Source organism: Camelus bactrianus, chromosome 9 (assembly GCF_048773025.1).
Source record: "Camelus bactrianus isolate YW-2024 breed Bactrian camel chromosome 9, ASM4877302v1, whole genome shotgun sequence".
Taxonomy (NCBI): Eukaryota; Metazoa; Chordata; class Mammalia; order Artiodactyla; family Camelidae; genus Camelus; species Camelus bactrianus.
The window spans coordinates 43,234,693-43,249,867 of NC_133547.1; the positions used below are offsets into that span (position 1 = coordinate 43,234,693).

Consider the following 15,175-nt stretch of genomic DNA (forward strand, 5'->3'; position numbering starts at 1 on the left):
TTTAAAGCACTACCCAGATCAAGATACAGAACATTACCCAGACCCTAGAAAGTCCTTTGTGGTACCTTCAGTCAATATTCCCTCAAAAGTAATGATTATTCTGAACTTAATCACCATAGATTAGTTTTGCCCATTTTAAAGATTCTTATCAATGGAATCATATAGTATTTACTTTTATGTATGGCTTCTTTTGCTTAAAATTTTGCCTGTGACATTCATCCATTTTGTTGTGTTCAGACTGGGCTTTTTTCTCCCATTGCTGTGTAGTATTCTAAGAATGTACCAAGATTTATGTAGCCATTCAAATCTTAATGGACATTTGGGTTGTTTCCAGTTTCAGGCTATTATGAATAATTTTTGTATAGATCTCTTAGAGAACATAGGCAGTCATTTCAGCCGGATATACACCCAGGAGTAGAACTGATGAATCCTGGGGTGTACGTTTGTTAACTTGAGTAGAAACTGCCAGTTTACCAAAGTGGTTGAACCAATTTACACTCTGATTAGCAGCGTATGAGAGCTCTCATGTGTCTACATTTTTTGCTAACACTGAATAGGGTCGGTCCTTTCCATTTTAACTATTCTAGTGCCATGTGTAACAGAGACTATTTCTTAATTTGAGTGTTTGACATTTTGTTCTACTGTGAAAATGTCTTAGAATGACCACCATGGTATAGGAAAGGAGACTCGATGTGGAGTAGAAAATTCATTTTGACTTAATATTGAGAAACCTGTGGGTGACTACATTAGCCTTTCTGACCCACTGGTGAATAGGAAGATGATGACAGCTACCTCACAGGATGATTACAAAGATTGAATTACTTAAAAATTATTATGAAGATTAAATTACCTAGCATACTTAATATAGCTAAAAGAACTTTGAAGGGAAAGCACTGTAACAAATAAGTATTTATCTGGTCTCTACTATGAGCTAGATGTTATTCTAGACACCAAGGATAAGTGGTGAACAAAACAAAGATCTTTGCCCTCATGGAACTTATACTCTAGGGTAGAGACAGACAAAAATAAGAGACATAATGAGTAAATTCTGTGGTATATCACAAAGTTACAAATGCTGTGGACAAAGGACAAAAATCTCTTCTTTTCAGGGGGCCACCAATCCTATTGAATTAAGGCCTTACCCTTATGACCTCATTAAACCTTAACTAGCTCCCTGTGGTTCCCATCTCCAAATACAGTCACATTGGGGGTTAGTACTTCAACACTCAGTCTACAGCTGTTTACAAGGTGAAAATTTTAATCTCTTAACATTCTCGAATACACTAAGGCTGAAAACGTAATCTTGAAAAGTAACCGTGTATTGTCTGGATTAATGGTTCTGAAGGTTTGCTGTTGATATAACCAGTTGCTCTCTTTGTCCTATTTGTGCCCTTCAAGCTGTGAATGGATAATTATTTGATATTTATTTTTGATGGAGGTACTGGGGTTTGAACCCAGGACTCCATGTATGCTAAGCACGCACTCTACCGCTGAGCTATACCCTCCCCTGATTGTGTAATTGCCATACAGCATTATATTAGTTTCAAATGAATCACATCGTGATTTGATATATATGTATGTAAGTACAGCAAAATGATCACCACAATAAGTCTAATTAATATTCATTGCTATACAGAATTTTTCTTCTTGTGACAAGAACTTTTGAGATCTACTCTCAGCAGACAGTTGTTAGATATTGAAATGTGCAAAGATTAACCTTAGATTCTAAGCAGAAGCACTTCCTCAGAACCCATACTATCGAGAATGTTGCCCTGCTTCTGGACTAAAATTCAGCTCCAAATCCAAGAAGGTTACTCTCCATTTCTGAATGAAGGAAAATGTAGACTTTATTTGGATAATTTGGTTAAAGATAATAAAGGCCACAGTACCCAGGCCTTGAATGGGGTGTGTTTATTTTAAGTTCATGTGGTGTGTTTCCAATCATTTTTACTGTGAAATTTGGGAGTGTGCGTTTGGAAATGTTTCACCTAAGCTTAGCCAAGAAAATGAGAATTTTCCTTCTGTTGAAGAAAGGGAGCTTCACATCATACTTTGTATTGGAGTCCACTAAAGGCATTGCTTATTTGCTTTCAGTCTGCAATGAGAAAATAAGACTCAAGGGCCTGAAGTTTTCAAACTAGTCAAAGAACCTAAAAGATGTTATATAGTGGTAGAACTCTTTAAAACAAAGTTTGTGAGTTCTTTTATAAGTTAAGAAACAAATTCCCCTTCTTATAACAACACATCCTGTAGATAAAACAAAACAGTATCTGCTGTTTCACAAACTCTAAGGTCATCATATTCTCTGAGTGGATGCTTCCTAAAAGATTAAACAAAAACCTTGAAATTAACATTCTGTTTCTCTGGATGCTCTTATTAATAAACATAATAAAAGAACCTGTATAAATTCAAACTTAATTAAGAATTTTCCCCACTTTTTATTTTCTAACTTCCTCCTTATCTTACTGGGAAGAGACATTTCAACAAAGCAATTACAGTCCACAAAGCTTCTTATTAAATACGATGGTAACATATTTCTTTAACTGTGATCAGTCTAGGAAATTAAAACTATAATTTCTGATTTCCACAGTGCATTCAAGACATTTTCATCTCCATTGTTTCTACCCTGCTCTGCGCCACCGTCATCTCTCGCTGGGCTCCTGTACCAGTGGCTTCCCTGCTTCTACTGTAACCTTTTCTATGGAGCGATCAGAACAATCAGTGTAAAATGTAAGTCAGATTCTGCTACTCTTTTCCTTAAAACTCACTGCACTGAATAAAACTCAAATTCCTTTCCTTGCCTGAAAGGCTGTATGTGATCTCCAGCCCTCCTCTCTGAATTCTTTCCCTACCACTCTCTCCTGCATAACCACACTTTAGGCTCATTAACACTCTTCTGTCCCTCAAGTTCAGACACAGGTCTATCCAGGGTCTCGTGTTGGCCTGGAATTCCTGGTTCTTGGGTCTTCACTTGGTTCCCTCTTCCTTGTCATTCAGGTCTTGGCAAAACTGTCACCTTCTCAGCCACACCTTCCTTATGACCTCTATCAATTGTAGCCTGTGTCTTCTAATCATCCATCACTTCATTCTGTTTCATCTTCTATTTTAATGATAGTATGATTACTACTGGAAACAATCTTGATCATTTCCTTCTTTTGGGTTTCCTGTGGATGGGGTTCAGGACATGATACCCAAGAATATGGCAACTGGGCATACTGAATATTTGAAGCTGAGAGAGTTTGAAGAAACCACAGAAGCAGACCTCCCCCGCCCTTCATCCCTGAAGCAGTTCATCTGACCCTCAGGTGAGAGGTGCCCTCCCTATGCCTGGAGGAAAGGAACAGCCTCATATCCAAGATGGCCAGATATGGGAAGAATCTCAGCGAATAGGCCTTGCTAAGTAACCCCATTTACTACGCTTAGCTAATCCTCTTTGCCCTATCATATTTCTCCATGGCTTTCAACTCCTCATCAATAGTGTAAAAACACTCAGATTTATCATTTCTTCTGATCTTCATTTCCTTATAAAGATGCCCATCTCACATACAACTTACATGAAATCAATTTGTATACTCTTCTCCCGTTTATCTGTCTTTGCCAGTTTAGTTTTCAGATCTAGCCAGGGACCCTAAGAGGTTGAGAAAAAACTTTTCCTCCCCTACACTGCCTTCTTCCCCATGAAAGGAGGGACCTGGTAAGTTCTTTCATTGCAACTTTCAACCAGCAACTAAAATAATGCCTGCTCAAAACAGGTACTATCTATTTTTGAATGAATGTGTTCTCACTATAAAGACAAAGTGCCCAGCCCAATGGGGGATACACAAATGAATCAGGAAGGGACCCTGCCCTCAAGGATCTTGAGGTCTGCTGGTAAAGAAAACACATAAAGACAACATGCTGCTGGTTCTGGAGAAGGATAAAATGACATCCAGATGACATCTGCCTGTAGGTAATCAAGGCTGGCCTTGAGTAGGAGGTTGCATTTAAGCTGAAAGATGGGAAGATGTGTATTGTGGTATTTTCTACTTCATTCAATGCTCTCTTTTTGTCCTGCTATGTCTGACAAACTTGACCTCTGACTGCTTAACTAACTCCCCTCTTTCAAAGCATGTTGGTGCTGTACTTGGCTCTGAATGTTCCTACTGTTGTATGATTGGGGCTGGATGCATTTGGTCATTTGCAGGTAAGTACACCTATGGGCAAAAATACACGCTTATATATGAAACATAGTAATACAGATTTTAACAATAAATCAGTTTAACTGAAATAAAATTTTCCATGTTACTGCCTTTGCAATTGAGCATATTTTAGCATTAGCATACAAATTAGCCCATAGGCCTAGGCAAATAAAAATGCTAATAAAATGTAAAGGTACAATAGAATATTAATACTGAATTCAGTTAGGCTATTAACATTAGGCTGCATTACACGTATCATTTCCACAATACAGGTATGAACGTTTTCTAAGCCAGTGAAAGATTTTGCGGATCAGGAATTTTAAAATTCAGGATGATCTTATTATAATCTATGGGAATAAAAACGGGATAAATGTTCCTGTATTCTGTATAGAAGGTGAATATTTGTTTTCTCTGTCCATTTCTCCCCCACCCTCTGCCACCTTAGTATGTGAAGATGACTTATCTTAAATAATGGTGATTTGATCAACTGTTACTAGAGATTCAGGTTTCCATGAAAGAAACAGTGAGAATATAAAAATAAATGAAATAAAAATTTCCCCCATATTTCCCTGGCTTTGGTACAGAGCCATGCACAGCCCCAGGGGCACTGTTCAGAGACGCTCACATGAGTGATGCTCCTGGAGTTGATGGCGCCCACACTGCCATGCGAGGCATCCCTGATGGTACAAAGGAGTAACGATGGAGGGATCCTTCGGAAAAATTCGGGAACTGATACTTGCCATTCTGAAGTTTTCTACTTAAAGGGTTTGCTTAACTTTTATTAGGAACACTTGGCACAATATTATAAAACAAAACAAACTTTCCACCTTGTGAAAAAAATGTGTCTATGTATATATAATTTATATATACATGAAGCAAATCAAGCAATCTCTCCTTTTCCTATTGCTAAGAGCTCCCACCCCTACCCCAGCTGTGTTCAGATACTGTGCAGCCATGCAGTTTACAAGACGCTGGATCCACTTCTGAGCACCAGAGGGTGAAACTAGATAAAAGCATTTCATTACCCTTTGCACCTTTGGTTTAGGAAAGGACATCTAGGCAAGTCTGGCCAATGAGCTAGAGGGGAAGTCTTGCTGGGGGGGTCTTTCGGGAAAGGTTTCCTTGACTGGCTAAAAGGAAATGAGGAAAGGAGACACACTTCCTTCCTTTCAGTCATTGGATAGTGTTATCTGGAGCCACTGCAGCCATCTTGGGACCTAACTCACGTATTCTGCATATTGAAACACATCTATGTTTATCGCTGTAGATTAGATGGATAGAGGTAGCCCAAAGAAATCTTGGAGATCATCATATTCAACTGTGTCATTTGTTTTTGTTAAACCAGGTTTCATATTTTTTAGCTTATTAATACCCCCCAATGGAAATCACAACTATTAAGTCAACTGTTAGGTTTGGGAAACAATGATAAATATGGATATGATCTGATTATTTGGTTAGGTGCCATTTTAGACAGAGACATTTGCCATGTGACTCCTTTAATTATGTAGTAATTTCCAGAATAGTATCTTACCAGAATTAATTCACAGGGGTGGGCAGCTTATTTCTAGACTATTTTAAAACTGAACTGAAGCTTACTAAGGTGGGTGAATTTAATATTTATGGAGTTAAAAAGGTAATTAGCAATGCTTTTGGCCTTGTCACAAATATTACTATTTAGCATAAACTAAAATCATTTGAGTGTTTGTTTAGATGCCAGACTATAGGTTAAGTGCTTACTTGACTCAAATAGCTCCATTCAGGTCTCATAATTCAGGTGAGCCTTGTTATCATACCCATTTTGTGGATGAGGAAACTGAGGTTGGGTAAGGTTAAATAGTTTACTCAAGATCACAGAGCAGTAGGTAGAAAAGCTGGCACTTGCAGTCTGAGAGTCTCCAGAGCCCTAGCTCCTAGTCGCTGCAATTTTTTGCCTAAGAGTCAATATAACTTAATCTCGGTTGAGGCAGACACTGTTAGGTGCACAGTTACCAAATATTTCCTCTTTCTCCCCTGAAACAGAATCCCTGTTTTGCTTGGGAGCGACTCATGGTTAAGTTAACGAATTATGGCAATTCCATTTTCTTTACTTATCAGTCTGCAGTGGGCATGTGGCCGTTTTCTGGCCAAAAAGGGAGATTCTACCGGGGAGGGTGGTTGGGAAAAGATTTTTCTCCTTCATAAAAGTGGTAGCACTGTCTTTCCCTCCCTGCTTGTATAATGACCTCTGAGAATGTGATGTCTGGAGCTGTGGTGGTCATGCTGCAATCAAGAGGTAACAAGCCTGGAGCTAAAAACCCATAAGAATGATGGTAGTGGGGAGACACAAAAAGTCTGGGTCCTTAATGAGATGATTGTGCTGCTGAACTAATCCTGAGACTACTTACATCTGAACCTCATCTTAGAGACGTAATAAATAACCTTATGCTTTAAGTTACTGTTAGATATTCCATTCCCTGTGGCCAGAGGTATCCTGCTGGATACACTCTAGGCAGGGAAAGATGTTTTCCCAGAGTTGCTGCAAAAATAAATGAGGTGGAGGTTATCAAGATTTCATCCAGGAATCCATTAGTGTACGTAGTTTTTCAGAAAAAATACCCCAGAGTTGTCTCAGGTGTGGGTAAATCTGAGCAATGCTCATGCTGCCTGTGCTGGATATTTCCCCCTTTTCTCTCCAGGTGCACTGCTTCTTCTTCTCTGTGTGATTGACTGATAGGGATTGCTTCAAAAGGCTCTCCTGCCCTCTGGCTTCTGGTTGGATTTGGCTATTGGGATGCACCAGCAGGAGGAAGGAGGAGGGAGGTGAGTGAGAGAAATCCCCCTACCTTCGTCGTTGGGTGATTACTTAGGCTGACTGCATCCCTTGACTGAAGGTCAGAGGCTCCTGTCAGGCTGCCTTTTTTGTGCAGAGTTTTGATAACTGCTCCTTCCCTTTGCTTTTACAGATCTCAGAGCTTGTAGCCCCAGGATTCCACACTTCCCTCGTGGTTTCCCACACCCTACCCACATCTTTGTAAAGTACCATTTGTTTCCTGCCTAGACCCTGACTGATACGATGGTGTAAACAAAATCAGTGCAGCTGCTGAAGTTTGGTCCAGTGTCTCTGAGATGTGGTGAGATTCCATGGAGTTATTCATAGTTGAAATAAGGGTACCCCAACCATTAAAGAGATAGAGGACTACATAAATGTCATACTGCAAAAGTGAAAGTATCACAGCTCAGAGAAAACACTTTCCACCTGAGGACAAGATATCAAAGAAGGCTATATGGAAGAGACGGCATTTGGGGTGAGGATGGATAGGATTTTTAAAATACAAAGATGGGAGACTGTGAGTCAAGTCAGGAAGGAGAGAAAACTCTAGAATACTTTCTGAAAAATTAGTGCTGAAGGGACCCAGGATGTCCTTTATTCACTATTTGTTTTCCCTCCATCTCCTTTATGGGCGAGTAAACTTGAAGCTGAAATTTGGCCAAGGTCAAATAGCAAGTAAGTAGCATGCCAGGACTTCAAGCCAGGGCAGCTAGCTGCTAGGCTGATTCCTAACCCACCTTCTACCTCCAGCCCACCCTACTTCACCTCAAGTAGTCTGCTTGCTTGTCAGTCTCTCCTACTAGACTAAGACCTCCTTCAGAGTAGGACCTCTGTTTCCCTCATCTTTGAACGCCAGTATGTAGCACAATTTCTGACATAAAGTCATCCTCATCAGCTACTAAATAGTAAGAAGAACTCACCCCTTGCCAGACACAATATTGATATTTTATATGCACCTCATGTAATCTTCTTAACAACTTGGAGGGGTAAAATTACTTCCACTTGTCAGCCAAGGATGCTGTGACTCAGAGTTTCTCTAATCTGCCCGAGGTCTCACAGAGGAATGCAGGACTCTTATTTTACCTTCCAGCAGCCGGACTCTGGAGTCCCTGCCTCAACGGGCGTTCAGTAACTTTTGTTGAATGAGTGAAAGAACAAAAAACGTCGCCTCAGTGTAAGTGATCGGCTGTCACAGGCTCTGCTGCTGTGCCGCCTCTGGCCTCAGACTCAGCACGTTGTCTCCGCTCCAAAGTAGATCCGCTGATCTCTGCTCCCGGTGCTGGCTCCCAGGCTCCGCCTCCGATTCCGCCCATCTTGTCAGCCACGCCTCCACCTCGGGGAGTTCGTTTGCTCTTCCAGGCCAAGTTTTCTCCTGGCTGCGGCCGCTGCACTAAACTTTTCTCAGCCTTGCAATCTGGAGCCGGTCCCACTTCCCTGCCCTCCCCTCCCCTCGCCCTCCCTCACTCTTCAAACTTCTTTTTTCCACCCTCTTTAAACTTCAGTCATCCTAGTGCCCGCCTTCCCCACTCCCATCAGCCAATCGATGGTTCTCGTTCTCGTCGAGGGTCCGCCCCCTGTCCGCCGGGGGCCAATCCCCGGCGAGGGAGTCGAGCGCTGGGGCTCGTTCCCAAGCGCCTGGCCCGTGACGGCAGCGCGCCGGGCGCCGCGCGGCGGGAGGGGGCGGGGCTCTGGATGAGGGATGGGCGAGGGCGGGGGGAAGGGTAGAGGGAGGAGGAGGAGGTTGCGGCGGGTTTGAAAGCGGCAGTTTCCTGGCAGCTTGGGCAGGCGTTGGTCTCCGCGCTCCAGCTCCGCAGCGGCCACGATCAATCCTGCGACGGGTCTACGCGCGCTTCTGCGCGCCCCCGACGGATTTTCCCGTTCCGGCTCTTCCCCCTTCACCTCCCCGCCCCCCTGCTCCTGCCTTTCCCGCCGCTCCAGCGCGGAGCTCGGGGGCCAGCCGACGGCTGTGACCCCGCCCGAAACCCCTCTGGAGCCGCCTGGGGACAATCCTCTTCTCCTTTCTTCAGCCTAACCCGGGGTGGCCCTCGCGGACCCCGGCCAGCCCCAGGGAGCGCCGCCAGGAGGGGCGTCCGAGGGGCGTCTCGGGGCTTGGAGCGGCCCGGCCCCCAGCGGGCTGTGGTGGTGGGGGGCGCAGGAGCGGCGAGGACCCCCCACGCCGGGCTGCGCGGGCCGCCCGGGGCCCCCAGGCTGAGAGGGGGCCGGAGCGGCGCCCCCGCCGCCCGCGCGGGGTCTCCCCCATGGTGCAGCGGGGTTCGGGATGTCGAAGACGCTGAAGAAGAAGAAGCACTGGCTCAGCAAGGTGCAGGAGTGCGCGGTGTCCTGGGCCGGGCCCCCGGGCGACTTGGGCGCCGAGATCCGGGGCGGCGCGGAGCGCGGCGAGTTCCCCTACCTGGGGCGGCTCCGCGAGGAGCCCGGCGGGGGCACCTGCTGCGTCGTCTCGGGCAAGGCGCCCAGCCCGGGAGATGTGCTGCTGGAGGTGAACGGGACGCCTGTCAGCGGGCTCACCAACCGGGACACCCTGGCTGTCATCCGCCACTTCCGCGAGCCCATCCGTCTCAAGACTGTGAAGCCAGGTACGCCGGCCCTGCGGTTCTGTCGCGGGGATGGGGCGGGTGATGGTGGTGGGGAGTCCGAGATGGGCGTCTGGGGACCCGCGGCCCCACCCCACCGCTTATCGTCCGGGGTAATCTTAGACCTCCTAGGTGTGCAGGACTCCCTGTCGAGGAGGAGGGGTGGTAGTGGTGATTCCCATTTTGCCGATAGGAAAACTGAGCTCTGGGTTGTCAGGGTTGTTCTGTAAGCTGTCATAGAATTGCCACCAGAAGCTAGGTTTCCTTAATTTGTAGCTTGGTCTCCCACCGCAGTTTTTGACTCGGGAAATAACCAGCGTTTTTCTGCTATCCTTTGTGGGAAAGGTCCTCGGGATTGTAGCATTTTCTTTGGAAGAGTCTTACGCATTTTCTAATAGGGAAAAAGGTTTTTTGTTTTTTGTTTTTTTTTTTTTTACTACTGAGGCACTTGGTGCCAAGGTTACCTGGGAAGGCTTAGCTGCTTCAGTGTTTCTTGCACACTAGCAACACCTCAGAGCTGACAGCCTAACTCTTGTCAGTCCAGGTGGTTCAGTTATCTGGGTACCGGTGTTGTACAATATGTGGTTTGTGGCAGAATGGTGTGTTCTTTCAGGGAGCTGTTGAATAGCCTGGGTTTCGAAGGAAGACGTAGGTACCTCTTGGAGTAAAATCTTTTGTAAATCTTTGATTTTACAGAATTTTGTTGAAGTGTGTTGCAAAGGCCCCCGTCGCCCTGGTGTCTTTTTTGCTAGTAAAATCTGCTGCAAAGCTCGTTACATTTATGGCATACAGTTTCAAAGCATTGATCAGACTGCGTACAGTGAAATCTGATAGTAGGTAATAGCCCTCTTGTATTTGTTGTCGACAACATCGCTGGTAGTTTCATCATTGGTAGAATATGGTTTTGTTTTCTGAGATGTTTGTAGGGGAAGAGAATTATGACTACAACGTTATTAGAAATCATAGTGTTTTTGCTGAATGTGCTCTGCTGAATACACAGTGCATGGAAATATAATGGGCTGCTTCATTATAACTTGGGATAGAAAAATCAGTCCATCCCTTCAATGAAAAAATGCTAGAAAATTCTGGAGAAAGAATTTAACATGTTATCTTCCTCACAATTTTTCCTTCTTTCTTTCTCAGCAGCTCACTTGGGAAATATCTCTTATTTAATAGTCCTTAGGCTTAATGGGAACTGATGGTTTGTGGTGCAATATACATATGTGTGTGTATCGTGGGTGTACACATACGTACACACATGTCCCTGAAATCTTAAATTAAGATTTTCTTCTTACGGTCTGTTCCATCTCATTCATTTTAAATTTATGGATTTATGCGAAGCTTTCTTTTTATTGTTAATTTTTAAAACTTTGACAGACTTTAAACATCTTTTTCTGTATAGTTTTGTAAATTTAAGATTTCTTTCTTAATTCAGACTTTTAGAGCCATTGTGAAAGGTAGAGGAAAGGTTTTGGGGGCTGTAATTCAGCTAGTCAGGCACTCTCTAATATCCAAAATACTATATATATATAGCACTTGCTGGTCTAAGTGCCATATGGTTCAAATCCCTTGAGACAGGGAATAATGAGAATATTTATATCATTGCTTTGTGTCTTGTTTTCATTAGTGGGGGGCATATATGAGAGTCTGTTACTTTCAAAAATAGTTTAAAAGTTGATTGGAGGAAGTTAATGTGATTCTTTTAGAAGACTGGGGAAATGTATCTTTAATTGACATTAGTCTGGTCGCATGTTATACATTTTCTCAAGCTTTATATAAAATTTAAGAATGTAATTCAAAGTTTAGAGTATATTGAGTAATGCTAATTGTGTCAAAAAAAAATCATATGCCCCAGAATGTAGTTGACATTTTTATAGTAGTCAGAATTTTCCCTCTTAACAACTGCAGATACTGCCCTATTTTAAATATTTAGCCACAATAAATAATTTATATTAATGGGTGTAGCACATTTTATAATCATTAATAATAAAAGTTCTGAATACTACACCTATTTTTTAAAGATATACTCTACTTCAGTAATTTCTAAAAGATACCACTATATGTCATCTGAGATTAATATTCTTGTTTCTGAGCAACTTGTTAATAATCTCTTTTAGAAAATAGTATTCTTTGTTTCTTAATGGCCTCATATTAGGCATTATATTAAATGGCTTTCTTAAATGGCTACTTAAACATTTGTTATAAAATAGGATTTTTGCAGGTTAATCACATGACTTTAAATATTAGAAATTAAGAACTTGAGGTTATTTGTAAAACTTCAAGTGTGATTAGAAACAGCATAAATATTATCTCCAGAGGAGACAGATTGTATCCTGTTGGAATTAAATTTGAAAAGTATGAAAATACAGAGTAAGGGAATTTAAAAAGGAACTTGTCGTCCACATTGGGGCTTTTTTCCCCCTTTTACCTTAATTTTGTGAGAGAAATGGATTTTTCAATTCAATAAAGTATTGTAAAGTGTATTTAGCATTCTGTCTCTTGATTACTAACTCTTTATCCAACTGTATTTATAACACGTCATTGAGAAACTAGCACAATGCAAGAGTAAATCCAGCCATTGCTATAAGATGTATTATTAGTGGGGAATGAGCTCATACTGTCTTCTGACAAAGTCCACAGTGGAAGGATGAGCTGGGCTGTAGTATATGACTGTTGTAGAGCTGTTTCTTTCGTGATTTCTCCTTTCATCTAGTAGATATTAAAGGGAACCCAGCCAAAGCGAGTACCATCACCCAGAGGACTTAATGAGGCTTCTTTCTGGCAGTGACTGTCTTTAGCTTTGACTTGGGGTTTTATTTATTTACTTTATTTTGTTATAATCTGTAATGGAGATTTGAAAGTAACTCTTTAAAATCCGATGCCTATGAGGCTTTTGTGAGAGAATTAGGAAATTTCTTACTGAAATCTTACTGTGAATGTAGTACTTAGTACTTCCTTGCCTCACGTATTGCTTGGCCCAACACGCCACCTGTTTCTTAATTACAACCTTGTCATTTTCTGCAGAGAGAAAAGTTTACACTTGAATTTGAACTTTGTATTTTCCTGTAGTGGAGGACGTTGAACTTTGGACCTTGGGTGGAATTGTTTCACATTATAGTCCCGTGACCAGGATTACTTTCTTTGATTTTACTTTACAGTATATTTTTAAACAATTCCTATTCTGATTAATGATAGAAGTAGTTAATTTTGTTCTAAAATTCCCCAACCTATGCACGTGCAATGTTATGGAATATTTGCTTCAGATACCTTGAACACATACTTTAGCAGTTGTAAATTATGTGGGCTTTATTCCAGAGATGAAGTATTGATACAGTAAGTATGTGAAATCTTTGTCTACTGCATTATCATGCACACAGTACATTCAGCTGCCCTGTCTGATACTATATCTAGAGATGAAAATCATGAAGAGCAATATTTCAGTTTGTTTAAACAAAAGCTTATTTGAAACAGATCTTGTGTAATGCTAATTAAATCCAGGTAAAAGTCTTCACTGCTGACTCTTTGAGACATCCGATTTATAAGGGAATTTCGTTAAAATGAGCACATCCCTAGAAATACTTTCTCCATTGGTGAAGATACATTACTAAATGCTTTTAAGTAAGGGTGTTTATGTTACACCAATAATGAATAACTACCCCTTTCTTGTCTTAACGTTTGGATCTTTTTGTTAGTCTTTTTGGTTTAGTGGGTAATTTGGGGATTTCAGTCAGTTTTGTTTAGACGGTTGTAACATTTAAATAAGGGGAAGGTGAGAGAAATTAGAGTTAATTGCTAGCCTCCTAGGTTTGCAACACAGACATTTTCTTTACCTTTTCTCAGACACTAGAAACAAGAGACTGGGTGAGGCAGCCCTTTTGTTAGGGAAAATAGCATCAAATTTTCATAAACCTTAAATTTGAAATGTTCCTGCTTTTCCAAAATTTGATTGCAACTTTTTGGGTCTAAAGTTGGTTTGAATACCTCAAGTTTCGAGTTCTGGGCTCTGTTCATTGACACCTTCAATGCATGTGGCTGCTGGGCTTATTATACCCCAGTGGCAGAACAGACACTTAACATTGGCCCTTTCAACTTGCAGATCATTTTTATTTTATTCAGTTTAATGCTGAAACTGATTTTTTGGAACATAACTCTATGTCCCTGAGGAATGTAAACTGTTTTTCTTCTGAGATCCTGGGATGTACTTTATAAAACCTCTTGTTATGAGAGACAGATTTCAGTGATTTTTTTTTTCTCCTTCTGGTCTCTAATTTATATAAATTTACGGTAAAACAGATCTCCTACATTTGTTCAAGCACCTGATTTATGAAGTCAGTGCATAATCTTCTTGGGTAAATAGTTTCATATAATGTCTTTACAAAGCACTTACGGGTTATATAGTAAACTCTCTGGGCACTTAGTGTTTGGGGAGTGTATTGTAGGGGAATTTCATTTTTATGAACCATTTTAGTATTACCTACCAATTTCAGACTCTACCAGTTTCCGAGTCAATATTTGGTTTGTGATTTGGCAAAGAATAAATGTTTTCATATTAAAGACTAGAACTGTTTCTCCTTTAACTAATTAATAATTTTTGTTTCCGTTAACAAACATTTTAAGAAATAATCTCCTTGCAATACTACATTTTGGTAAGGAGAGTGAATACCCTTAATTTAAAACTGTTCCTAAGGGTAAGATTTTCAGTAGTTCGGCGGCTGGTGGTGTGAGAGACCTGTTTGTGGGGGAAGAGAGGCGAGTTCATTGCTCTCCTCTCTGAACACATTATTCAGAATATTTCCCCAAAAGTGCTCATTTTGCTTTATAGAGAGAAAATTTAAAGCTCTATTACTGGCACATGTTCATTCCCTCCTCAGACATTTAGTGGTGACCCCATCATGTAAGCCAGCACCACTGATATAAAAACATAAAGTATAAAATGAGTCAGAAAAGGTCTCTGTCTTCAGGAAGCTCACAATTTATTGAGAACTTCGCGATTTGCTGGTCAGCAATACCTGTAGTAAAGATTTTTACCTTTTTCACTTTTCCCCCAGTACTTAAACAAAACTCTTTATGTAAGTTTTAGTATGAACTTCGGTAGAAACTAGACCGATTAATTGGCTGCCCAGCATGCTGTCCTAAAAAGTGGTGTGGAGTTGCATCTTAGAGAGAAAGGATTCTCAAGTCATTACAAAAAGAGGGAAATCAAATACAAATGAAATTATCTTTTGAAAAGTTCTCAAATTTAAATTGCCCTTAAAATATATTGTATTTGTGTTTTATGTACAGTGTATTTTACAATACAATCTGTTTTATTTTACAGTGTATTTTATACATTGTGTTTGTATTATTTATATTGTACCCTACAATTTTTAGGACGTGTCCTACATGCCTCTTTTCCACCCATGCTGGCAACAATTGCTCTATTTTGGTTGAACACCAGATGAAGTAGTTTGCTCAAAAAAGATGTTTCACAAAAAAATGGCTCTCTCTTAATTCTAAGAGATTATCCTTACCTGGATGTGCATAGTGAATTTATAGAGGTTAAATGTGTACATGAGGTGAAAGAATGGTTTCATTCTTTTTCATATCTTGTTCGAGTC

At 41.2% G+C, this 15,175-nt stretch overlaps 1 protein-coding gene across 2 annotated transcripts in view; it reads left to right on the forward strand.

Moving 5' to 3' along the window:
• Positions 1–9,129: 9,129 nt before the first annotated feature.
• MAGI3 (membrane associated guanylate kinase, WW and PDZ domain containing 3) overlaps positions 9,130–15,175 on the forward strand; it is a 219,073-nt gene continuing 213,027 nt past the window's right edge. For both annotated transcript variants that reach the window (XM_010968506.3, XM_074370220.1), the window contains exon 1: positions 9,130–9,581. In XM_010968506.3, the coding sequence (XP_010966808.2) occupies positions 9,266–9,581 (316 nt within the window). In that variant the 5' untranslated portion in view covers positions 9,130–9,265. The remainder of the gene's footprint in view (positions 9,582–15,175) is intronic.